Source organism: Ischnura elegans, chromosome 2, assembly GCF_921293095.1.
Source record: "Ischnura elegans chromosome 2, ioIscEleg1.1, whole genome shotgun sequence".
NCBI classification, from domain to species: domain Eukaryota; kingdom Metazoa; phylum Arthropoda; class Insecta; order Odonata; family Coenagrionidae; genus Ischnura; species Ischnura elegans.
In genome coordinates, this window is record NC_060247.1 from 89,594,445 (window position 1) to 89,621,895 (window position 27,451).

Sequence of the window (27,451 nt, forward strand, 5' to 3'; positions counted from 1 at the left end):
TCTTTTGGTCAGCCGGATCTCGATTGCTTCTTTAACCACCCTGTCCTGGAAGCCTCGGGCGTGGCAGAGCAGTTTCGTGTCTTTCCACTTGATGACATGGTCATCGTTAATGGCATCCTCTGCGAACGCCGACTTATGATGTTGTACCAGGCTGAGGTGTCGTTGATGATCCTTCATCCTGGTCTCTATGGTCTCGCACGTAGATCTTAGGCTTACCCGGTTAATGCGCAGACAAAATCGTTATGCAGGTTCCTTGAATGTAATGGTAATTTACCGAGGATCATGATGCTAGATGTTAGGAGCATGGAAGCCAATGATCCGTGTTTGGATTCCCGGTCCAGGGCATTTTGTCCATATTAATTTTACCGCCGTTCACGTGGCATGATTGAAACATAACTCAATATTCGCCACAATTTATTTCATAAATAGGGCAGCGTGGTACTCAAGCAAGGAGAGAACTTGGTTTATGACCTAACGGTCCTGGCTTCGATCCCAAGAGAAGCGGTATAAAGAAACTGCTCCCTCTCCTATACTCAGAATGTGTTTTATTCACACGTCCGTGACTTTGGTTTGGAGTAAACTCCACCTTCACATATCCAAAACATCCTTCGGATTCAAAAGCTGATAGAGTGATTTAAAGCATACCGAGGAAAATTTTAAGATTGGTGTTTAATAGCTTATTGGCCATAAGAGATCCTATGAAATAGTTAAATTATTGACTTTAAAAAATATAAATTCACCTTCTTAAGGAAAACTCCTCATCGTCCGTGTCATCGCTCCATGAATCATTGTAAAAGAGTGTATTTATGGTCAATGCATGTAAATCCTTAAAAAAAGGTGAACCAGAGTGTACAACGTGGCTTCACAGTAACCGAAGGCTAAGGCTAATATTGAGACCCCTAAATTCAATGTTACAATGGTAAATGGACAAAATTTGCTATTAAAACGCTAGTAAATAGACGTTATACAAATCCCACTGCTTCTCTATCCTCGTGACTTTTAAATATAATCGATATAAACAGCATAATATTAGGCGCTATCATCGTTGGAATCAGCCAATCGAATTATCAGGGATCATATGATCTTGGATTTCGCATTTCAATCTTGGCCGCTAGCGCAGAGGCCGAAATATTGCTCTTGTTAGTATTTACTTTTTAAATTTTACTCCCCCTTTTAATCCACCATATGTGTAAAGCATCTGTATTAAATAGTATAATATATTTTCTTTTCTCTCTGAGGAAGTTGGTGATCCGACGAAGAAAGGTTGAAGGTTAATTTACCGGTAGAGTAGGTACGCAGGAATGTCAAATCTGATCAAGGGATTCTATGCTTAGTAATTATCTAGTAAGTTGATAATCGTAGTAATAATTGTATGCCAGCTTTCGGTATGAGTCTTTGCTGCTGCAGTTGAGACATGGATTAAGGTTTTTTGGATGAGGAAGAAGGTCTCTTCGTTAATTAATCTTGTTGCATAGATTTAAGACTAGGTCATCGTGCGGCGAATGGCTCGAGATCACGTCAGTCTTTTGATGGGTTATTTATAAGATGAAAAAATACCTTACATAAATTACTTTCTCCTTATATGCTTAAGTTTGAAGAATCAAATCATACCTGCGCAGATGAACGCGTTATCTTTAGTGGGATTCTTTATCTTGTGATTAATTCAAGTGAAAAAAACAGTCAGCTATTTTCGCGGGATGAATTGAGACTTTCGGGCTAAAAGGTAGGTTCCTTCTCTGACGCACGTATCTTATACAGATAGAAGGCAAGACATTTGGGATAGCTCACAGATCATTATCATGCGTTTGCTTTGTTTGCTTTTCTTTTGTTTTCCTTGAGGTAAAAGTACCAAGCCATACCTGCATATACGCGTGCGCTATATTTGTAGGGATTATTTACAAGTTGAATACTTTAGGAAGACATCTATGGAACATGATTCAAAGAAAGGCTAAAAGTTTCTCAGCGTAAAAGAGGTTCCTTTTTTAGTAAACCTTTGTTGCATAATTATATGGCAAGAACTTGGGGATGCGAAAACCTTCGATTCACGTCGATCTTGTGATAGGCCATTAAGGAGACGAAATCACGCGTTTTCCTTCTTTGTTCTTCTTCTGTTTTTCCTGGTGGCGGAAGTTCCCACTCAACTCTAACTGAATGCTCGCCTTATCGATGTGGGGATAGTTCACGCTGTTGATTCTCCTGTGGAGGCCTTACATTCCTTCCCTCCATTCTAGATGACATGATGACAGCGCACCCTCTTGTCCTTGGATGTGCTTAGTTTATTGCTGTTTCAACCCAGAACGCAAGAAAACAACCAATACAAGCCAGAATAAAACGAGAGACAATCGAGCTGATTAAATTTGTGCCGTTTTGGAAGATGATAAAATTTAGCACACCTGAGGGCTTGGAGTTCAGGAAATACAGTCTTCGCGAAATATTACGCCTTCAAATGCGAAAAACAGGGGAGGAGAAATGTGTAGTAGGTGTTATGAGACCAAAAAGGAGAGAGATTGATTATTATCATGGTGACCACATGGCGTATGATCACAAGTTCATGCGGCTAACCGTGGGCGTACCCACCGGAGGGCAGGAGGGGGCAGCTACCCTCCCCCTAGAAGCAAAAGTAAATTTAGTTAAAAACGATATTCTTGAACATATTTTCCTTAAATCCAAGAAAATTGATATAAGTATAAAACATGTAATTAAAATAAAAATATTTTTCCTGGGCAAATATATTAAAAACTAATAAAACGCCGTTATAATTTACTTGAAATTTTGGTTTCATAACCTTTTCTGGTTACACTTTTCTGCACACGATTTTTGCCCCCCTCTAGTTTTTATCCTGAGTACGCCCTTGTGGCTAACTTTTCTAACAGGGATGTCAGAATTCGTCATCGAAGCGTCACGGCGTTGCAGTTATTGCTGCAAGCCCGCGGGAAAAAACGGGGTCCGCCTTTTTGTATCGTAACGGCCACAAATACCACAACTAATTGTAAGTCGTGAAATTCGATGAGCATTAACAACAACAAACCGTTAAATGATATTATAGATAATATTATTATATCGTATATGTAACGAGTTGGATTAATACAAATGGTGTGCCATTAGTTGTAAACAGAATTTCGAAAAAAATGCAATGCGGGCAATTTCGGCGAAATTTGTTCTACTTTGAAGCCATGTATTTTGTTTTAAAATTAACTTATGAATGTCATTTTACATCAAAACACGCATTTATATATTGAAAAAAACTCTGCAAAGTTTCAACTTCCATACTCAAAAATGCTATTTTTAAGAGAGGGCTTTAGCGAATCGCTGAAGGCATTCAAATTTATCGAAATAATATATGTTAGGGTACTCAGGTCGATGCGGTAGAACTGTTCTAACATCTACTGGAGAATGGAATAAAATTTTCCTTTTTATTAAAATTAACGGTTTCTATATACTTAAGTGTTAAAAAAAATAATCGGATTTTATCCACACGCACCACATTTATGCAAAAAAATGACATTTTGTACACCAGTAGACGTGGTAAGTGTATTAAAATTTTCAAAGCTGGCGATATAAATCGTGTGCAATAGTCCACCCGCGAGAATAGGTTATTTTTTGGAGAATAGGTTATTTTTACTCTTCCAGTCCTTTAATCATTTACTTTGCAGCTTTTTAAGCTTTCATTTGGACTGTATGAGTATGCGATATCGAGAATCCTTATGAGGAGCTCAATTGGTCTGGTAGGATTTCTAGATAGGAATGAAATAATATGGTAGTGGCATGGCCGATGAAAGTTTTACAGGGTGTTAGTTGTCTAAGGGCGAGAGAGAGAGAGGGCTCTGCGGATAGTAATAAATGCTATTGTCTTTTTTTACTTCTATAGCTAAAACAACGCAGCTTTGTTAAATTAAGAAACTGGAGGGGAAATCTATAACTATCAACCGGCTTCTAGTTTTCTGACAGGAGCCGTCACCCATTTTAGACACACCCAACTAAGTAGTTTAGTGGTGGGTGTACTACACCTAAATTTGTTATTAGGGCGGGTCTGACTAAGAATGTGTTTGTATTGGAGACGCAGCTCCTCACAGAAAACTACCATCCCGTGACATCTGTCAATTTGCCCTCCTAATATCTTCCTTGCGAATGGTAAATTGCTTACAGTATTTGGAGTGATTAACCTTATTACGACTTTGTGAGATTTTTAAAATGATTGTAAGTTTTCTGTAGTTGAGAGTTTGAGAGTTACATCAAAACCGCATTCGTCATCTGAAGATTTTTACTAATGCAGTCCACGATGCGATGTTAAGAGCCATTTCAGTGAACTAATATTTATCTGCTGCTTTCACATATATTTAAGTTGGGAAATTGAATTGCGGGGGGGGGGGGGGGGGAGAGTAATTAAATTCTCTTCTGGGATTAGGGAAGGAAATTAAAAGACATAATTTAACCAGTTTCCATTGCGTATAACGGACATAAAATAAAGTGTGATAAGATGAAAGATAATAGTCACCACAAAACCTATTTTAGAAAGAGTCAGGGTCATATTGGTAAACATTATTTCAAACTCAAGGCGAATGAAGGAAGAAGATACCTACCGTTTGGTGTTTTTAAATTGTTTAGAAACGAAAAAATAAAGAAGAAAAACGGAGAAAACATGAAGGAAACTGTAAGAAAGGCGAATAAAAAAGTAGAGTTTTACAACCAGGAGATGTGGTAAGAAGGGCAATGGCGTTTGGAAGGTGAGAAGTGGTAACAAGTTTCAGAGATTCGCAATGTTAAAAAGTCGGATGTTATACCGAGTAAATGATGGATGAGAATTTGTTCTGAATAATTTAATTGCAGTAGCTTTGGTTCGTTTGGGGAAAGGGACCGGATTCTTATGAATAGTGTGTATTTCCCAGTCATTGTGTGATTGGAAACCGTTTTCTGGCGGCTAAAAACCTCGGTGTCGAAGATTTCGGAAGTTGATCAGGTGGCGAGTTGACAGTCGTGGCTAATTTCAACGAGCGCGACCAAAACATACCGCTATCTTGAGGACGGCGAGTTCAGTTTTTTGTTAAGTGAGTGGCGGTGTGAAGGCTGAGGACTACTTGTTAGTGGGAGTGGGCTTCTGGGTCTCCCGATGGAGGACGCTTTAACAGCGCGATTGGCGCCCAGGGGGAGCCAGAATGCATGCAGTTTGGAAGGAAGGTGCAAGAGAGTTCGCCTCTTAACCCTTTATAACCCAATGGTGCTTCTAAGCAACATCAAAAATGTTTAAACTTTCAGCTCTATTTAGGAGATATCTAAACTAATTATTATTTAGTAGAGTAAATTTTAATGACGAAATATTTAGCTGCCAGGATGATTATCATTAAGTGTAAAATTTTCAAGTATTCAAAATGAAAAATCTTGAAATTTGATTTCTCCCAGAAACAGCTCTGGGTTTGAAAGGGTTGACACGGGCTGGTTGACACGGAATGCGAATTTTTGCCGCATGAAGCTATATCTTTTTCACAATCGGGCCTCTGGTCATTTATGAATAGACTCGTTTACCAAATTCTTATATTGCCGATTTTGGTAAGAGTTTGAATAATTAAAAAGTTAATAGTATTTTTCCGTCTTTCGATCTGTTGCTTACATTTAGAGATGTCCGCGGGGAAATATCGACGTTAAAAATCCTTTTACAGGTAAGCTGATGATCAAACAAGCTCATGTCGAGCGAGACACCGCTTCCCAGCCATTCGTCTTCACATCCCGTTTTTCATTCGGGTTTCGTCGTTGTATACACGCGGGTGAGCTGTTATATCCTTAATTAAAGGTCCTCAGTGGACGAGTAAGTGGACTAGAACTCTAATGACGTCACCAGCTCATGACAGGTGGACGACAACTTTCACGTTTTCTTTATTCAAACTTAAGAGAGACTAACTGAATAGGTAATATGTTTTCCGCCGTACATTATTTTTCCCTTTCGTCTACCGAATTCTTTCTATAAATCCAATTTCTGGGCTTAGTGAACGACTCCACTCCACTCCAGGGGCTATTTTTCCATCTTGCATTCGTGCATTTGCGCAATTTACGGCTTTAAACCATGTGTTTTCAAATGGACGTTCACACGTGCTTCAAGTTGTGCAATTACGTGCCTATTTTTAATCTGGTTTTAGATCAGGTTTTCGGAAGGGTAGAAGTTTATCTTGAAAAGAAGCGGGAACGAAGGAGAGGTGCATTATAAAAAGAAAGGAACTCTTTCGGCGAAAATATATTAGCAACTATGTCGTTTCTAATCTGAAATGGTCATTTATTTTCAACCACAATGAGTGACATGAGAGTAACAGTGACAGAAGTAAGCAGGGGTGGATCCAGGATTTTTTTCTGGGAGGGGCACAAGCAAGGCCGTATCCAGGATTTTGTTCTGGGTGGGGCACAAGGATACCTCGTAATACAAAACGAATGCAATGATAATGGGAGCGTATTAAAAATCTTGCATATTTTTTAGGGTCTGGGGGGGGGCACGTGCCCCCGTGCCCCCCCCCCCCCCCCTGGATCCGCCTATGGAAGTAAGAGTGACATGATGTGTGAGAGAGAGAGAGTAATTACCATGCAAGCATCGCCATAAAAAATGCATGAAATATTTTATATTTTTATGCGAAATCCCAGAACGTTAGCCTGAAAAGCCTAATTTTTTAAAGCTCAGTTGGTAGATGACAGCACGCTGCAGCGGTATCCAAGTTTTTCAGCCTTTTCTGACTTAACTTTAGAGGCTGGGCCTACAAGTCGTGTGCTTTTCACGCTGCATCCTAAAAGGGCTGGATTTTTTTGTTAAGATTAAGGAAATGGGAGTGTCTCCTTGATAAGCATGACATATTCCGCGAGTTTGCATAATTGTCGAAGATTCTAGAAGAGAGAATCACGCGCCGTAATGGAGACACCGCGAGCTTCCATTAGCGAAAATTGGATGTAGCTCTTTCATGAGTAATGGATCATATTACCCGTAAAGAAGAAAATCAGCATTGACTTTTTCTCTCGACCGGTGGAGGTCATTGAGAAGAACATATTTTTTAATTCATAAACGTCATCCTATTTTCATTCACATCCGTCATTCGTTTTTCATTCAAAAACGTCATTCACTTCATTCTACGTTGAATTTTAAGCTTGAGAATAAATAGGTTGAAGGATAAATAGATTGGAGTGGGAGCAGGGGAAATTAGTACTCAGGGTGGGCACGCGGGGTTAGATTCCTGAGGTCCTGGTCTGCAAGTACGAGACATTTCACTCGCCCACCCCGGGAGGGGAAGGACAGGGGAAGGAAAAAGGATAGGAAGCGCCGCCGCCGCGATGAGATCCCGACGACGCCTCAAGGGAAAGGACATGGAAACCCCAACGGTCGGGCGGCGTGGACCACTACTAGCGAAACCATAATTTAATGTTTCTGCAGGTAGGAAAGATTTTTCTCTGGAGAAGAAAAACCCTGCGATTTTCCGTTGATTGGAGTGGGAGAAATGTGTTTCGTCGCATCTTACCTTTGCGTTGACGACAGGGAAGAGGATGGCCATGAGGAAGACTCCAAGAAGAGCACCGCCAGTGGCTGTGTTGGTGATCATGGACGTCTCCACGATTCCGGGCAGGAGGGAGGCCGCGAACGTCAGGCCCATGATAACCAGTGCCAAGGCGATTGCTGCGAGCAGAATTTAAGAAAGGCTTACTCCTATAAATTCACATTGGAGGATGAAATATGGACGCATATGTAATTGCGCACCGAAGTAGCGAAAACTTAGGAGTACTCGAAAATGAAAAGGAGACTTCGTTGATTTCCACAAATTTATTTTGTCCGTACGACATGTATCGAACCATAGAGGTCATTATCAAGTACTTGATCAGGTACTTGATAGTGACCTCTATGGTTCGAAACCAGGCAGTTGATAATGACCTCTATGGTTCGAAACATGTCGTACGGACAAAATAAATTAGTGGAAATCAACGAAGTCTCCTTTTCATTTTCGAGTATTAACTTCCACATAGTTGAGCCTAATACAATTGAACGACTTAGGAGTACTTGTCACACAAGTTGCCTCTTGATGCATTAGCACATGTAAACACCTTGCGTTACCCCATCAAGGGGTTTTTTCTGCTTTAGATTGGCTTCACGACGAAGTCTTTTTTATTCTATTTATGAAGTCCCTGTTTACACTGTGATGTTATTAGACTCCTTCCCGTAGATGACCAATTGGGACTGAAAATCAGCCTCACATAAATGGTATGCAAGTTTCAATTTTCATAGCTTACCTATGCTTCGAATGAATATCAGTTGATGTTTCTCCTTCACCCTCTTAAAAAGCACTATATGGCTTATGAAATCTTCCCAGACAACAGTTCCAACGGCGTTAAGGTTGGAAACAGTAATACTGTAACGAAAAACCAAGTTAATTAATTTTCTTCTTAGTCGTTGGTGGTATGTTACATTATTGACTGTATGTACATAGGTATATCTTTATTGGTATAAACAATCGTACCCTTTCTCAATTTACGCTTGGTGCGTTTTTTAAGCAAAAGGAGTGGCATCGATGTCATCGATTTTTTTTACAATGCTGTTGAGCAAGCGCTTTGACTCCTAATAAATTAACTTTTCTCCCGAAACATTACTTTAAGACTTGAACTAAAATTACAATAATTGAATTTCTATGAAGTGCATTTTTAAGCCATAATTTACTGTAAGGAAATGTAATTCGCTTGGTAAACTTGTTAAGTTCTCTTTTTAATGCATCCTTGCATGCCAAGTAAGTTAGTCACATCGAAGAAATTCACTGAACGTCGATTGATACAGGTTCTCACACATCGCTTAAGTTACTGCATAAGATTCCATCCGCACGGGTTAAGAACTTTTCTCTTCCTTTACCTCAATGAGTAAAGGCACTAGTTTTGGGGTTTACAAGTTGATTCTGGTTCTTATGCAATATGGAAGAACAGATGCGTACTTCGTTTTTTAAAATTTTGGCGGAAGACAGATATAAATGGTCCATTTTCTAAAATGTATTGGATTGTGTTTGTCAAACGTATTGGAACTCAGTATTGGGATCCATAACCCTTACGATGGCAGTCATAATGTCACTTTTAAAGTGGAAGAGAGTTTGGTGTTACCATTGGCGTACCCAGCGAGGGAGAGGTGGGGGCAGCTGCCCCCCCCCCCCCTGGAAGCAAAAATCGCAAAAGTCTAAGCAAAATCAGTACTGAATTGAAACGAAAGTATTCAACAAAGTTTCTTATAACCTACGAAAAATGATATGTATTAGTATAAGATATGCAAATGAAATAAAACTATTTTTTCAAGGAAATAATCCCATAAATCCCATGGCTTGCCCCTCCCCTAGATCATGGCTTGGCCCCCCTCGACCATGGCTTACCCCTCTCCCCCCAATTATGATCCTGGGTACGCCCTTGGGTGTCACCTAGAGACTGGGTTGAGTTTGAGACATGGCGCTATATCTCAAATTTGTTCCATGTGATTTGATTTTCAATTCAGCGTCATTTTCGGTTTTTATCCCTTTGATTTGAAGCCTGTAATTTTACGAAAGTTATCTTTGAGCCCAAAATCGGAAATACAATGCATGAGGGCTCAGGGGAGCTCTTCGAGGATACAACAAACCGGGGCCGGGAACCAAGCCCGTGGCTTATACGCCCGGTCACCCGGGGAGGGGCTGGAGAGGAAGGAAATAAGCTCTTATAAAAAAAATTTTTTTAAAAACCAGCCTTTATATTTAGATTACAGGGGATGAGCAACGTTTATATATGACACAAAGCAAAAAAACTCAGTGACCCCGAAAAACCAAAAGTGACTATAGTGACTAAAAGTTTTGGGGGGCTATAGGTTGACTGGGGGGTGGTTAAAGGGGGGTTGGAGAGAAAAAGTTATATTTTCATGTATTGTCATCGGAAATGAAGAAGTGTGCAAAATTTCAGCGTTTTTGCTTCACAGGAAGTGAGTCAAATTTGAGTTACAAGATTTGTACCAGACAAACAAACAGACAAACAGACAGGTTGGTGAGTTGATATAAAGGCTGGAAAAAGGATAGAGGCGCCGCCGCGATGGGAGCCCGCCGACGCCTCTGGGAGGGGATAGGAGCGGAAGGGAGGGGACGGGGAAAAACACCTCAACGCTATAGAAGCGAAAAGGGCCCACTAAATAGCGAAACCAAGCATACGCAATTAATTTTCTACCAATCCTAGTGGATTTTCCTATGAGGAAGAAAAATCCATCGATCGAATCGGTAGATAATCGGAAATACAATATAACCACCTGTGTTCTAGGAATGCTCACTTCAGGGCGCTGTTCATGATGATGGCGAGGAAAAAGCCAACGAATCCTTGGTAGGCTCTGAAGTACTTGCCCACGAAGTAAGGGACGATGTCGTCGACACGAGACGTCTTCCCGGACTTCAAAGGGTCACAGTCGGCGAGAGCGGCGAATATGCCGATGCCCGCCAGCCACGGCAGCGAGAATATCACCAGTACCAGGGGTATGTCTCCCAGGAGGGCTCTGGAAGAAAACGGGGTGTTTTGGCAACATATGCTCAATATATATTTGTAATAAAAGTAAGAAATACCCTTGAAATATTGAACAAATTTTCGATAGGCTAACCTTGACCTCTTTGGGCTAAAGGATTTTTTTCGTCGTAATTTATCTTTCTCTGCCGCATTTACCGAATTCATAAATAGGGTAGTTTCCTTCATCAAAGAAAACGGAATGCATTGATTGTTATTCGTTACCCACCATTAGGGTTTTCATAATATACAAATGATTTGGTTTTAGAAATCCCGGTTTAAACGAATGGCAATGGTTAATTTTAACCTCATTTGAAAAGGGCCAGATTGGCGCCCATGCGATTCCACTCCGCGTGACGTCTGAGGGACCTAGTTTCTACACGAAAGGATAGGAGATTTACATCGTCTGAGATTACCAATTCATGCATGAGTCACAGAGCTCAGGGAAACATCTATGAATGATCACTTACTAAAATTGTCTAAGGTCGGAAAGACTCCTTCGTTTGATAAGGTAGTAATAATCCATATTTAAGCCAAGCGCTACCTGCTAGCAGCGTGCGTCTTATCAGAGCTCAAGCCTCGCCTCAAGGTCACCTCACAGGGCGGCAGCGGGAACCAGAAATACGTCACACGGACTTTTCCCATCATTCCTACTTAGCCGTTGCGTTTTCGCGCGCTTGAAATTTTTCACTTTTCATTTAATCGCGAAAAATAGATATCGTCATTTAATAATCTAAAAGCGTGAAATGCGAACTCCAGGAGTAATAATCTTTCGATTTAGGCAATAAAAAAATAATAGGAAACCACTCTATTGGAATTTCGGATCTGAGTGAAAGTCTTCATGAAAACTTCCTGCGAAATTAATCGTTTTCATTGAGGATTAGTTGAGCATCTTGCAAATACTTACACTATCACCGACTTCTTGCTTGGCATGCTGCAAAATCTCTGCACTTGATTCTGTTGGCATCCCAGAACGACGAGGTGCGATCCTAGCGTGCCAAAGACTGCCGACATGGTGGAGATGCGGAGCGTCGGGTCCAGCGACGGGCTGCGCCACGGAGGGAGGCAAAATAGGACAATACGTGTGAGAGAGGTGGTCATCTGTTTAGTCTCGTCGCATCAGACGATAGTTCTAGCTTATTTATAGGCAATTGAAGGCTTCCTAGGAAAGCCAAATACCTACTCTTGAGAATTTAGCGGAGACAAAAATTCAATTGAAAATAACTGTTCAAATTAAACTAACGAAATCGAATCGTTAGGTTTTTCGCATATCGCGTTTAAATTTTTAAACTTTTTCTAAATTTTTGAAGATAATTATACTATTTCATTTAACACTTTCCTTCATCAATATTGAATTAAAATGATCTTTTTGAGAACTTTAGTCATTATAGATTTTAAGATTTAGACAAAAAAATAAAGTAGTAATTTCTAAGGTTAAAACTAGTAATTCTTGTTGTTTAAAACGTTTACGTGTATCGTGAGTAATAAAAAACAGTATAAGTAAAAGCTATACTTAATTTGGGAATGGGCGGGTAAAATTATTCATTTTCCGTACCTTTACGCTAAATTAGGGTTTTAAAATTCATGATTTTTTTCTTCTATACACCGATTATACCATTTTCTGTTAGTTTTAATAACATAAATACTACCTTATAATTTTTCCATTTACAGCGTACCCTTGTAATATTTTCAATTTTCTTCTCTCAACTGTCCGTTTATGGCATAAGTTCTTTGAATTGACATTTCCTTATCATGCCTCTCAGTCGACATTTGATGAGGAGACGGAGGCAAGAAGGATAAGGGAACTATTGAAGAAGTAAACATTGCATAACGGCCTTACTTAAAGAAATCCAGTCGTCCCCTCTCTCTGGTGATGCTGAAGGCTTCGGAGATGCCGCCGGCGTGGTAACAGCCCACGGCCGTGATGACGATGGACACAGAGCACAGCAGGATGCCTTGGATGGCGTCCACGATCACCACTCCACGGAGTCCGCCCTGCAACACCAGAACATTAGTCCCGAGGAACTAACTGAAGTCATGACAAATTGGAGACTTCAGTTTGACACCACGCGTTTCTCATGAGAGTAGAGGACCGTCGAAATTCAAGCCGGAGTAAATGGTGGTGTCAAGCGAGCCCTCCATAAAGCCAATAAGGCAATGTCACTGTTACTTTTAGAGGTAAATATGGCACATGTAATCAGACATACAATGTTACAAGGTAATTTAAACAGTGCAAGTTCCAAGCCAAAGCCGATATTAGAATACGATTTTGATTATTATTAAGAGTAGGAAAAAGTGCAGAAAAACCTTTACTTAGTCACACACAAGCAGTGGCGGATCTATGGGGGGTAAGGGGGGTATAGCCCCCCCCCCTTGGTATCCAATTGACATTAGATAGAATGGTAATTTTTTTCCGACCCCACTACTGCTGGAATTTTTAACCCTCCCTTGTCCCTATCCTGGATCCGCCATTGCCCATAAGTGCTCACTATGTGGAAAAAAACTCTTGCTTTCGCCTGGGTCCGAACCGGGATCTTCGGTCCCAAACTTCGTTCCGAGTTCTCGAAAACTCACGTTAGATGTTTTCCGTCAATACATATTGCATTTCCTGTTGATTGGAGGTTACTTAAACAACAACCGTTGATTTAATACAATTGAAATACGATTGTACAAAACTTGCATCTTTTATAATTCGTAAAATGAAAGTTCTAAAGAAAAAATGATTGGTCCCTTTTTGTAGCAAATTTCATCTAGTTTGATTTTGTATCCTATTATTTTTTCGCTAAATGTCACTGATTTGGAGTGATAAAAAAGTGACTCTTGACTCCCGTTCACCTCCAATACACGATGGCTTTCCACCTTTTTACGCTCGTTGACAATAGTACAGGACTCTTACAGTTGTCTTACCGTGAGTGAGCCTAGGATGGTGAGCCCGGCGATGATGAGGATGCAAGCGTAGAGCGGCACGCCCACGAGTCCGCTGAGGGCGATGCTAGGCGTGAGCATGGTCACGCTCAATCCGATGATGCATCGAATCACGTACGTGAATGACGCCAAGCAGCGCGCCGACTTGGAGCGGAACCGAAGCTCCAGGTACTGCAGACAGAAAAATTTCGATGTATAGATAGTGTGGCCAACCAATATATTCTGCGACCTAGTGATTAATTATGAATGTTCGTGGGAAAATAGATAATGTATAGAATGAAGTGTTTTTGGAAACAAAGCCAAATAAATATTCGGAGAATAAAAACCTTTGATTCCATGTTTCACAACTGTAAATGGCCTATTTTCTTATGAATATCCGGTTAAACTTTTATATTTATAATAATAATAATGGTAGGGAGCTTGATAGCGTGGTTGATAGAGCGCTTGGAGGGGTCCTGGGTTCAAATCCCGGGTGAAGCCTCGAACTCCCTGAAATAAAATCATCGAGGTGCGAGGAAAGAAACTGCCCCCTCCCCCTCTACCCTGAATGTGTGATATTCACACGCCTGTGACCAAGACTGGGGTGAACTCTACTCTTACCTCTTCAAACCGACCCTAGGGTTGAATCGCGGAGTGAGTGAGGGAATATGATGGTATAGTCAAGATCTGAGTGGGAATGGATGCTGATTTTTCCTCCGCTTTTGCTGTATTTCTTTTGCGAAAGCTTACATTGAACTCCCAATTTCATGATTTTCAATCAGAACAATTTTTTATGGGTGGACAATCTTCCATATATGCTCACGCTACGTCGGGTTTATTATCCGTTTGATTTTAGTGGTTTTTATCGAACTGTTGCGGCCAATTTGATAGCATTTATCAAACAAGTTTGGTAAATGCTACCGAAATATTTAGTTTTCAATATGAACAAAAAAGTTCGATGAATTTCATCAGAAAGTGGTAATTTTAACTAAATTTTTTTCAGTGTAATCATCTCACTTGCAAGCAAATGACGTAATAATGGTGCTTACCTGATACACTGATGTGACGCCGAGATCGTAGTAAATCGGAAGGAAGACGAAGGCGATGATTGGCAGCGACAAGATGATTCCGTAAACGGTTTCCCACATGCCGGCGCCCCAGTAGTACAGCTCCGATGGAAAGCCTAATGGCAGGCGAGATAATTTTTTTAATTTCTCATTGTCGAGATTCCCTGCTATTGTTTGTATATTTGTGACAAACTGCATTGAATTATCATTTGAGTGGATTTATCATGCATAAAGATCGATGTCGATCGAGCCCGCTTTGTTTTCGCTATATTAGTAATCGTGTGAGTAGTATCAGTCTACGATCATAAACACAAACTATTAAAAGAGGTGGTCATAAAAGAACAGAAGCCTTCGAGATCTGGTTCTGAATGTGGGTGGTGAAGGTCAAATGGACGGATTGGATGTGAAACGAGATGTTCCAGAAAATAGGACTAGAAAAGGAACTGCGGAGTACCACATGCCAGAGATGGACTAGGTGGACAGGCCATATCATTATAGGGATTTCGTGATAAATATATCGGGGAAATAGATTGATGATCCCACCAAGGATGGCCAAGAAATAAGTGTAAGAGGCAAATTAAGGATACAAGAAAGAAAAATATCAGAAGTACAAAGAAACTAGTTTGGTAAAGGTAGAACTTAATACCAATAGTATACCAATCTCAGGATTGAAAAACTAGTTAAGAGTTAATAATTATTATTAATATTAACCTCATAAATCATAATTTATTAACAAAAACATCATCAAGGGGACATAGCTGAACGCCAATGACGATCCACAGCGATGGTCGTTTTCGTAAATTATGAACGCATAACCAGTATCGAGTAGTCTCCCTCACCATGATGATTAATGCTTTCTACGACTTCTTCGAGAACCGTTTTGCTCACCACTCGCATAGTTTGACTGTAAGAATTAACCCGGACCCCTCAACGCAACTGGGGCCGCCAAGCAAGGGCGGATTCAGGAAGAGGCGTGGGTTCACCCTGTCTCCGCCCGCTCCCTATACGAAAGCCTTGGGAAGTCTTCAAAAACATGAGGGAGGCTATTTTATTCTACCTACATTCCCTACCTTCTTCCCCCAGAAACACAGCATGATAGGAGACATTCTTCATTCCTCTCTCCCGCCCATGAGAACGGATCCTGCATCCGCCTCTGACATCAAGAGTTATAGATTTTACAATAGTTAATTACAAAAATTTCGAGAAGTATTGTTAACGAAGTCTTGAGCGTTAGGAAGTAGCGATGTAATCGAGCGATATCAATCGATTCGGCTTTAACTTTGTGAAAGTCCATGTTGAAATGAAAAATACACAACCTAGGTAACTTTTCACTGGAAAATTATTTATTGGTACGACGCGTTTCGACGCTGAGACGTACTTGAGAATGACGCTTCATCGTCGAAACGCGTCGTTCCAATAAATGATTTCCAGTGAAAAGTTACCAAAGTTGTGTATTTTTCATTCCAACATGTAAAAGGGCATTTTAGTAAGTACTAATGTCTTACTCAGGTGGGCGATTATGAGAGAGCACCAGTCTGAATATCCCAGTTGTTCGTCCTTTTCGAGGTCCGGGCTCAGTCTAACCCTTACAGCATATATTATAAGAGCGATTAAAGTCTTTTGCGAATGCGACCTAGATTGGAATGGAGAAAAATATATCATTTATTTGAATCCTGTAACCTCTCCTACTCCGTGAGTATTAAATTCATTGTGAATTAAAATTCCTATCGGAATAAACAACATGAAAACAAACGCTATCGTCGTAGTCAGCCAGTCAGACCCATAAGATCCACCATGTGACGTCGGTTATTCTCATTTCAATCTTGATTCCACGTGCAGATGCAGACTCGCGCTTTTAATTGTGTTTCTTCTCAGTTCAAACGAGATAATAAAAGTTATTCCCTGTTTAAACGCTGTTTCCAGAAATCTTTATTGGTCTACGGCTATTGTATCCAAGTGGGAGCAAAAATCACAAACTGGGACCGTACCAAAGATAAGAACTAGCACACCACCTAGGATGGTATTCAGGATGCAGGATTTCTTTTATGCTGCCTTCGCATCCGGCGATAGGGAAAACTTGTTCTTATTAGGATTTATTCTTCTCGGGTATTTATCCGGGTCGGACGGTCCATGCTTGCCGACGTTTTGCTAGAGTTCTCTTTGTGCATCCTCAGGGATGAAGTAATGATGAAAGACTGGTATCCCTTGTACTTATTAGCTTGATTGATAGTGTACTCGGACTTCATCAAGGTCGATCGTGTGAGTCAGGCATTGAACGCAAATTTCAGAGGATTCAGGCTTCGGGTTCCGATTCTCGGAGAGGTATGAGAAGGGAGGGTCCTCGGAAATCAGGAGAAGAACGTCGACATTCGAGGTCTCCAGACCTTGGAGTTGCATGCCTGCCTCAACGGTCACCACCTAATCCTTGGGTATGAACCAGATTAATCCGGAGTGTCACGCGCCAACCAGAGCCCACCAGGTATTCGTCCATCTCAAAGGGCATTTTTAGGTATTTTCACCTGGTGACACCGGCAATGTGGTCGAATTCCAATATACTATGCCAACATAAAGTCTCCCAGTGACCGGCAGTGCTGTCAATTTTTCGACGTCGGGTGAACTTCGCGACCAAACAAGACTATAGCGGCTATTAGACAGGGGCGGTCTGGAGTGATTGGGAGTCCTCGGCTGGGGCCTTATTCGGAGATTCTCCCACAGAAATTTTTAGGAAATCGCATCCCAGGAAATGGATTTTGACGCAATTCTGACTCTTAAAAAAAAACAGATAAAAGTTAGTAAAAAAACAATTTCGTAAGAAAAAATACTAGGAAAAGTGAAAGTTTACAGCTTATAAAATTCAATAATGTATTTTTGTTCTATTATCTATTATTTAGTGAATTTGTCCCTTGAAACTGCGTAGAAGTCTAATAAACCTCTGAAATAACATTTAAAAAAGGATTAGGTTCTCTTTTATGTTCTGAAAAATATTTTTTTTTATATAATCTTTTTACACTGAGTATGCATACAGTGTAGCAACTACTAAAAATGTAGAAATTAAATATTGCCAAAAAAACTTTAGTTCAATTAATCCGAGTCTTTTTTATTACACCTTTCCTATACGCTTCACGATAGACACGAGTATTGACTAAGCTCGGACCCTCGGCGATTGCTGAACAGCCGGCCTGGCCAGACCGCACCTGCTAATACAGCTGAAGACCTACTGTGAAGCTACGCCAGCCTTATTAAAGAAAATGTATCACAGTTTCAGGCTTTACTTTGTGGAATCACATCATGATCTATCGAATAAAACCACTTTTTTATGTTTTCACCGTCATGTCTTTATTACCGATCTATGTTACAACTGCAAGGGTCACATAAAGGTGGCATTATTATATACCCAATGACCCTTTTTATCGAAACCTAAGTCCGTACTAAATAAATAACTGTTGAACGTAGCAAAGTGGTTTTAATCCTTTTATATTACTAAAGAAACATGGCGAATACGGGCAAAACGTATGACCAATTTCTTTTACCTAAAAATAATATTACATCAACCGAAGCTACCTTTTCGGTAAAAAAATATTTTTTCGATATAATGAACCCATTTTTATTGGCCTCGAGTTGGAAACTTATTTCCTAATTTATGACTCATATTTTTACCTGGTGAGAGCATGAAATATCAAATTTTCTGAATAGAGATGTGATATTTTGGTTGAATTACATTAATTTCTTCATTTTATTGCACAGCTGATCACTTAACATATTGTCTCAATTAAAATGGGAACAGCCCTTTCAATATTTCCTTTTTTAATTTAATAATGCATTCATTTGAAACGCGCTACATCGAAAGTGAAGCTCGTCGTCGACATATTTCATCCTCTATTTCTCTTCCGAATCAATTCCTCTAACCATCTCAGAGACGCAATGGTTCTTTAAGCAACCCTTTTCATGAAATTGGGTGCTCACGAAGAAGGATAAATATCAGATGTTAAAGAAAATAGATTTCTAAGAATAAAATGTATTTCTAAGTATTTATTTTGCCTACTGTTTCCATTTACTATAATAATACGGAATTTTGGGCTTCAATGTTGGTCTCGGAGCTTGGTTATAACTCATTCATCATCTGCGGTCTTGTTTATATTTTCTCTGAGGTTATTACCGCGAAGCATTCAAACTTGAGTGAAACATAGAAATAAGAATTTAATAAGGCCCTTAAAAATGATTGCTTCCTCAGCTTTGGTGGGAATAATTAGTATTGAGGTTTCTAGGCTATCTCTAAATATATCTTTGGCAAAATACAACTAGGCGAAATATTGTAAGGCAGCTGCAGAAAAGATCCCACGTAGAAGTAAGTAATGAGTCCAAGAATGTGGCCCTTACACTAATTCGTAATGGAAAACAAATTGTAGTTCAGGTGCTTTTCATTGTCTCTTTTCTCCCCAAATTATTTCATCTTCCGTAAAGCAACCATCATTACAGATAATGAGACCTGGAACGCCATAGATGTAGCTTTCTTCATCTTTTCACGCTCTTTTGATCCTTGATCTTTTTTTTTAATTTGGAGCAATTACACTGATTTGGCAGTTTGGTATTTCTCCGCTCAAAGGCTTCCTGATTTTTAATTAGCTCAGCGAATATCTCGTCTCTATCTTGCTCGTTAAAAGACCTATTAGTCCTACCTTTTGACCTGCAGAGAGAATTTATTTATTTGCTCGTTCCATATCTTCAATCGATTCGATATCATCGGTGCTCCAATTTTTACCATCTTAAATTTGCTTGCACACTCTTTCTCTTCATTTCTTTTTCCTCGTTTCCATTTATTTTATAACTGAATTACAGCAAACTTTTGAGAGTTTACAAACTCATTGCATGCATTTTTACTGGGTTTCTAGGCTACATTTTAGCTATATGCGTTTCTATTTTATAAACTAGGTTAAAAACTTATCTTGCGCAAAATAATTCCTTACTGTGGATTTGATTTCCTTTTTATCATGAAAAGTTTCTTGGCATGAAATTTTTCTTTCTATTCTATCCCACCATTTGCCGCTGGTGGGTAAATTCCATCATATCATGCACGTTGGGTACCCCGCTTGCTTAGCGGGATTTATTTATTTCCGGCGTAGTAAATCTATTTTACCTTTTTTCACTGAATAAATATCCCGTTTCCTTAAATTATGTTTGACTTTGAGCTACAAAGTAAACGGAAAACACACATTTAGATGTCAATCTTTGGAATTTTTTATGGAAAACAGATTAATTGAGGTTATATAATTAGATAAATAAAGGGGAATTGAATACTTAAACTCCTGTCCTGACCGTAATGGAGTACTTTGTCCTCGCGTGGCCGAGTTGAATAGCGGGTTGCCGGAGAAAGTGACGTGTGCAACCTTGGTGATTTCTTGGAAGGGCGTTAGCTACACCTCCTATCATTGGCAGTGTATTAAATCGGGTTAAGCAGTAATACTGAGATTTTTAAGATAGATATGGCTACAATAACGTAATATTTTCTCCAATGACAGTACGAAAATCCCTTTTCCACACACACACGCGAGGTAAGTTAGTTGGATACATAACCTAATTTTGAATTGCTTTTCAATGGTGCCCATTGTGTTAATAAAATGCGTAACTATACCTCCTTAATGCTGCGGTAGCATCGAAATTTAGCAAAATTGACGATTTATTTAGCACTCGTGCTTATGGGAAACGCTACAAAAACGGCAGATCACTTTGGCAGCCTTAGTGGTAAACTGGCTTTATCTAGCTTCACTTCTATGCACTTACGCTATCTAGAATTTTTTGTGACGCGAAGAATGTAATGGAATAAGTGAGTGATAAAGAGACGACAAAGTTTTAAAATTGAACATATTCGTCATAGATAGTTGATTCTTCTATTTTCTTCTTGAAAATTTGAATGAGTGATGCATGTAATTATTTCCGTTTCCAATTTGAATGTGATTTACTTGAATTTAACCTCTCGTTGGATATAGTAATTGAGAGAAAATGGTATAAATTAAATGGAAATGGCAGCGCTTTCATAGTAGCTGCAAAGTGCATCCAACAAAATACTTGCGCTGCCGTAGCTCGGTAACTATGAAGTTGTGACACCATATTTATAGGACAAAAAATTGTCTCCCCTACCCGGTGGAGTGAAGATTAAGGTGAAGGGTACGGATCCCCCCCCCCGGTAAATATAAAAACGCAATTAATTTTCTTCATCATGAAAGAAAACAAAGTATAGAAAAATCATAAATTTACAAATGATTTCCTTGAAAAAAGAAGATTTCTTTATAATGGAAAGTGATAAAATTAGTTTTAAATCCTTTACTTGGTACCCTGTTTTTCAAAAATTTTCCCCTAATTTTGGACTCCCCCCCCCCTTCCGACGACTACGCCACTGCCCTTACCACCTCCTTAACTATTGCGGATTCCTCCTGAAACCCCCTGTACACCTAGTGGATGTTGGTACTCACCGACGAAAGCGCGGACGCCCGTGGAACTCCTGGCGATGGAGAGCATCATGGTGGGCGTAGCGGAGGCGACTGCGGCCGCCAGCCCCCCCTTGCCGCCCCTGCCGAACACATACTCCGACTTAGCCTCTTGGCCCCCCTTGGTGGTCTTGCGGCCCGCATACGAGCCCACTGCCTCGATGCCCGCCAGCGTCGCCCCCAACAGCACCCAGTCCACCACGCCGAGACCCCATTCCTCCCCGTCCGCCATCCTCCTCCCGTCTCTCTGCGAAATACAAGTCAAACGCCCACGCTGAACATCGCTCTGAGCTCCGAATGTGGCCGGAATCAGCAGAGCACCCGCCTTGCCCTCACGCTAAAAACAAACAAGAATGTTAGACTAGGCATCGTAGCAACCGAAAGGTGAGGCTTGGTCTGCACCCACGTGACTTCGGTATAGCCCTGAAAAAATAAATAAATCTGCCAAAAAGTTAGAACATTCATGCCTTAAATACAGTTTAAAATCATAGAACGTTGCATCTTTTCTAATCCAGACAAAAATTAAATGTAAACGGCATTGGTAAACATTCTCAACGCCATAATTCAAACAATGCTATCGAAATATTGGGCCTATCAGCGGTATCACCTGTTATGGGTGGAGGTGTGTCACGTGAGTTCGGGGATTTTCAATCGTGGCTGCTTGCGCGGAAGCTGAAGTTTGCTCTTACCTATCCTTACTGCGAGGTGTATGCTGGAACGATTGGTAGCGCCACCCCCATCAGCGAAGATTTACGACCCCGTGCACGCCGAGTCACCGCAGATAACCCTCTCTCTTCTCTCTTTCTCTCAAGAGAAATATATTCGCGAGGAAAAAACGGCATTCGATCTTTCAAGCAATCAAATACAACATTAGATAAAATAAAAATTCGTACAAACGCACCCCTTGCCTGACTGGACAATAAACCGAACATCAAATCGACGTGAGGTGCTCAATTTTCGTCCAGAGTTCTAGGGGTCTGTTCCCGCTCTGTAGCTTGCGTTATATCCAAGATTTGGCGGCAACTTTTGTTGACGCATATTTACGTTTTATAGAATAACAGCGTTGTTGTTAACGGGGAGTAACTTTGATCCTGATGCAGTGGAGATGACCATGTTGCGTAACGAACGAGATTGGCCCCCTGTTTACACGGCAGGATTTATTTCATTTTCGGCTTCCAACACAGCACAGAACGCTGTCAATTAATATTTTCATCATATTTTAATTCAGTTGATACGATAAAATGCTTCTTCATGAATGACGCTGATTCCATAGCCTATTCTCATAATGCCTGTTTAATATTTCATGTATACTTATATTATGGCAGTATTGTGGGATGTGTGACGTCCAAGGAACGGGATGAAACATCTTCCGGCGAAGCTCCTGATGATGTGGTGTGGTTGATGTCGATATTTTATATGAGCATTACTTAAAGCCTTGACCGATCGAAGTTTAGAGCAACAAGCGGCTCTTCTGACGCATTGCTGTTAATGAGGGCTCTGCCTCGGTGAACCTTCAATTAATGGCAGTGACGCTCAATCGCGTGTCATTTTTATGCAAAATGTCCACCCCTGCTGAATTTTATTTCTTTCTTAATTTTACCTCCAGATTTTTTTGCACTTATATAAAAATATTGTCTACTTATAATGTACAGATAAATGAGAAACATCTATGAGAGACATATGCATGCGCGAAAAACCGAATATAAAATCTAAGAGATAAACCTTATTAAATTCATCAACTTTAAAAGGTAGTTCACAATTTTTATTTTCCAGCATTTAGTCAGTAAAAAAAGCTATTTTGCGTATTGTGAGTGTAATTTGAGTCTTTTAATGCGTTGTCAATGTATAAAATTCTGTGTTCGCTACTTGGAAACGGTTGCAAGTGATGCATTATGACTTTTTGGAGATTTAATCCATTTTGCTATGAAACAATGACGATTTTGTAAATCTGATAGAAATATTTTGCCTTAAAGGCATTCACCTTGTCCAATTTTCATTTAATGACGAACCTGTATAGATATTTGTAACTAACTCTAACCCGATTTGTGGATCCTATGGATCGAACGGCTGTATCTTTTACCGCGATTGATGCATGCACTGTTCAATGCTTGGGTACCATGCAGCCCTTCTTATTGTGAGAGCTCATGCCCTTCTGAATGAGAGAGAGAGAGCTAGAGAATCTTTACGTCACACGATACACAATGCTCGCATCCCTTCGGCGTACACATTAGATAAGAAGTAACACCTTGGAGACTAATGGCAGTCTACCGTGTTTACTCGATAAACATTCGGCAGCGATTTCGGATAAGGAGGATGATGAAAGGGTATCGTGATGGGAGAATTTCCTTTTCTCCCCTCTGGAAGTCTCTGAAGTAAGGTTTGGTGGTCCATGGGAAAATAAAAATCCTTCATCTCTGGAGAATATGCTTCTCATTCTCCGGTCTTGAATATCGCACTGTCGAAAATGACGCCAATTTTTATCCACATATACTGTCTAAAATTTTGAAAGACTGTAAATAAAATAAAAATCAAGTCTTCTCAAATTAGGCGTATAAGTCTACTGATGTGTCGAGATTAGTTTTCAGTTCTTTCGTTTTATTTCTCATTTTGCAATATAATGTAATTACTCGACACTCTATCTATCAAGGTATGAAGCAGTCGAAATTGAATCATGTTCATGAACGTGGTGTTTTATTCACGTATGCGTTCCGTTTTTATTTATTTTTAGTCTTCATAACCATTAAAAATGATTCGGTCATCATTTTTCGTGGGGTTCAAGTAAAAACCGTTTGGTTTTTAGGTATTGAAAAGTATACATCCCAGTTACTTCAGTTTCTTAATTGACTCTTTGAACTTGCTTTGATAAGACTCACAACTTATCATCAGGAAAAAAATCCTTTTAATCGATTAAGTAACTGTTTGCTATTCATTTTTGTTCTTGAAGGGACCGGTTCTCACAGTATTCTAGATTCTAGAATAGTCTCTATATTCTCCTACGGTCAGCGAGCTTTTCGCGCCTGCGGGCCGCATGATTAACATAGCAGGCTGCGTGGTTGCGTGGTCATAAATACATGCCTTTCCTTGAGATATTTTATAAATAATTTATTCAGTCATTATATTCGAGAAGTAGCTAACATCATGTCACTTATCACTCTCATTTTCAATATAAATACAGTAATTAGCTTCTTTTTTCCCTCCTTGTAGGATGATGTCTCGCAATTTTTAATGATGATTTTTGAGTGGTCCATCCGTGACAGACATTTTTGATCGTCTGTTCCAAGCCAGTTATTAAGAACTTTCATTCACGTTTAGCAATGAGAAACCCACTTCCGTTCCACCCAACTTTCGTCGACCATTGTACTCCCGGAATTTTTTTCGTTATGTTCACACTTGAAAGTGCTCGTACTCTGCGAACTCAAAAAACTCAACAGCGAGATTTACAGGCTCTAAACAAGTGAAATTTTTACCCAAAAGGCTTTGCTGCTACTGCCGACAGGTGAAGTGTGCCAAAGACAGAAGGCTAGATTCCTCGGGAAAAGATGAACGATTTTAGCTAATAGCAGTGAGGAGCGTTGTGTACGCATTCATCCTGAAAATAATAATGACGATTGAATAAAAAATGCATGTGACTTAAGTGCCTGCATAAACTCCTGCCAAGCCCGGTAATGGAAAAAGAACTGGGCCTACAGTACAGCCTCTTCCTAAAAATTAGATTGCTGAATGAGAGAGCAAATAAAAAAAGTTTATTTGGGCTTGATAATTTCTTTTCCCTGGTGTTCAATATCTTTAGTAGCAACATCAGAGAAAGTGAGGGTAGTCATTATGATTTCATAAGGTGAAAGTATAATTTTTTAGATTTCGATTATTAATTTTATCACATGATGAGTCTGACTGGGCCCTTATCTGTCTTTCTTTAACTTTATTTTTTCCGACATTTCCACGATAAATAGATCCCAGTTATGAATATAGTAAGTCATTACCATTATCGTCCACTGGCGGATACATATGGGGGGCGCTGGAGGCGCGCGCTCCCCCCTTACGGGGCCGCCCGCATTGCCGAACATTGCAGAACCACAATTGTAACTTTTTCATATCATAAGATGGCATTATCTTGTATATAACATCGGTTTAAATAAAACTTTCCTAAAATTTGCATGTGACTTTATTATTTTTTTATAATAATAAAAGTAATGGTGGCTCAAGACAGGGGCGCGGCTAAGAATTTAGGAAATGGGGAGTTTTAGGCGCAACTAATACTGGGGGGTCTGGGAGTCTGGAATACCCACTAGGGTACCTAAGTGGGAGGTGCGAGGGCCGTCCCCCAAAATTTTTCAGGATAAACAGTTCTAAATAGTGAGTTTTACGGCTTTCTGAGGGATATTTTATTAATACTTACGCTATTCTATAAGTAATATTAATCCAATCAAGTAAAATGGATTAAACTTAAAAATTCTCTGAGCTCTGGGGGGTTTTATCCCCCAAAACCTCCCTTCGCTGCGCCTCTGGCTCAACATATCTTTTGCGCTCCCCCTTAAGTTTTTATCTGTATCCGCTGCTGATATCGTCTCTATGAACTCCGCACTTTTTTACTCCATGCCTAAACACTAAAAAAGATTATCCATGTCAGTTAATCTTCATCGCAACCTCCCTTTCATAAAACGTAATTTGTGCGAGCAGTTAAACACAACATCAGTTAGCGAACTATTATTTGCGTAAAAACTTACTAATATTGTTTTAAAATAAATACACCCACTATTTTTCGTAAATCTTTGAATGAAGTGGTCTAAGCCCAAATGGAATGTGTTCCCTGCCGTCATTTAACGTAAGGAATTGCGTTAGAATTTGGTCTCCACTCCACAACGAAATAAATTTCTGGTTTAATACCTGCCGAGCATCGTGATATTGACACTGGAATACTTGTTTGGGGATTTTGGATCACTTGAATTCTCGAATACTCGATTATATATTGCTCACTCTTAAGGTGCGTAATCGAAGGAACAGGCAAATGTGCTTACCTAAGGTGGTTGCACACTTCAGCATTGAGACAGTTGGCCTTAGCATAAACCAGACAAATACTGAAGTCAAATTATACATTTCACCTGGTCTTTTAGAGACATTATCTCTTTTGTTTATTGCAAAATTTTATTTTTTCATATTTAAAAGTCATATTTAATAAAAAAGTAATAATATCGGAGGTACTCAAAAATAAATTTCCTTCGATGTAAATACTGCATATCAAGCTTATCTTGTTCTTAAGGCACTTTAAAAGACCTTAAAAAAATGACAAAGTTTTGTGACATTGAAACAATTTCGAAATTTATTTTGTGCTCCCCATTCAACTTAAAGCATTTCTCATACTAATTATTGAAAAAAATGAAAATCCAATCTAATATAAAGAAATTTTCCACACTCTAATCTCATTATTATACAAGTCCATTATTATACATTTGAAAATATACCGTTTTCTTCAAGTTCACCGGAATGGCCATTTTTGGTGTTATTTATTTAATGGCTGAAAGTTTATGAATAATTAATTTTGAAATCTAAAAGTAGTCAATTCGTAAATCATTCAAATAGATCTACAGCAAAGATTTTTTAAACATATGAACGATGATGACCCTGCTGGAATTTAAATGGAATGACCAAGTTTCTTTGTTGTCTTTGATTTTAGTTACTGCGCAGCCACCTTGAGCCTTCTTATTTATATTTCTTCTGAGGATGGGACCAATAGTTTGCCCTAGGTGCGTATCTAATGAAATTGATATTCAACATTTCCACTACGTGTTAACGCGAGCACGGAGTGCCGAGCACATGAATATCAATGGCGGATTTAGTGGGAGGGAGTCACAGTGGTCATTACCCCCTCCCTCTCAAATTTTATCAAACTTTTTTTAATATTTATCAGTTTAATAGTTTTTGTACCTTTGAACAGGAGTAAGGGGAGAGTATATTATACGCTAATGCATGGCTACAAGTTCTATGCGTGATAGAAGTTGTAGCCATGCATTGCAATTGCGTGAATTGAGTTGTACTTAGAGCGTAGCTCTTTAAAATTTTACACCGGAGAGCGCCCCTCTCTCCCGGGAGATATTCCATACTCCCCGTACTCAGATCATGACCCTTCCCTACCCAAATTATAAGCTGGATTCGCCCCTGATGAATATGTCTTAGTGTGGTTACGAGTGCGAGGTTCAAATAAACTTGCAGTGAAATTTACAAGTATAAATTATTCCACCATGGATAGGTTGACCAGATGCCAAGTGGTGTTAAAAAAGGCAGCACCGTATGGAAAAGGAGGATGATGGAGAAAAAGTATAAAACTTGAAAAATAACGACAATTTCATGATTAAGAACAATAAAAATTTATTAACACTATGATTTTGTATATTTTTTCTATGGATCTAATTTTTTCAAGCTATTTTGCATTTTGAACAGAACTCTTTTTATAACTTTTACAGAGGCAATGTTTTATTATTTTACCTTAGCAGTCAACTAAGA

The 27,451-nt window shown here is 39.6% G+C and overlaps 1 protein-coding gene across 1 annotated transcript in view; it reads right to left on the reverse strand.

Annotated features, from left to right (window-relative positions):
• The window catches only part of LOC124154143 (sodium-dependent multivitamin transporter), a 50,839-nt gene extending 29,262 nt beyond the window's left edge, over positions 1-21,577 (reverse strand). The window contains exons 1-9 of the mRNA XM_046527677.1: positions 21,561-21,577; positions 20,939-21,200; positions 14,454-14,587; positions 13,408-13,596; positions 12,341-12,495; positions 11,408-11,548; positions 10,277-10,495; positions 8,248-8,366; positions 7,485-7,639 (exon numbers count right to left, since the gene is read on the reverse strand). Coding sequence (XP_046383633.1) covers positions 7,485-7,639; positions 8,248-8,366; positions 10,277-10,495; positions 11,408-11,548; positions 12,341-12,495; positions 13,408-13,596; positions 14,454-14,587; positions 20,939-21,185 — 1,359 coding nt within the window. The 5' untranslated portion in view covers positions 21,186-21,200; positions 21,561-21,577. The remainder of the gene's footprint in view (positions 1-7,484; positions 7,640-8,247; positions 8,367-10,276; positions 10,496-11,407; positions 11,549-12,340; positions 12,496-13,407; positions 13,597-14,453; positions 14,588-20,938; positions 21,201-21,560) is intronic.
• Positions 21,578-27,451: the final 5,874 nt, after the last annotated feature.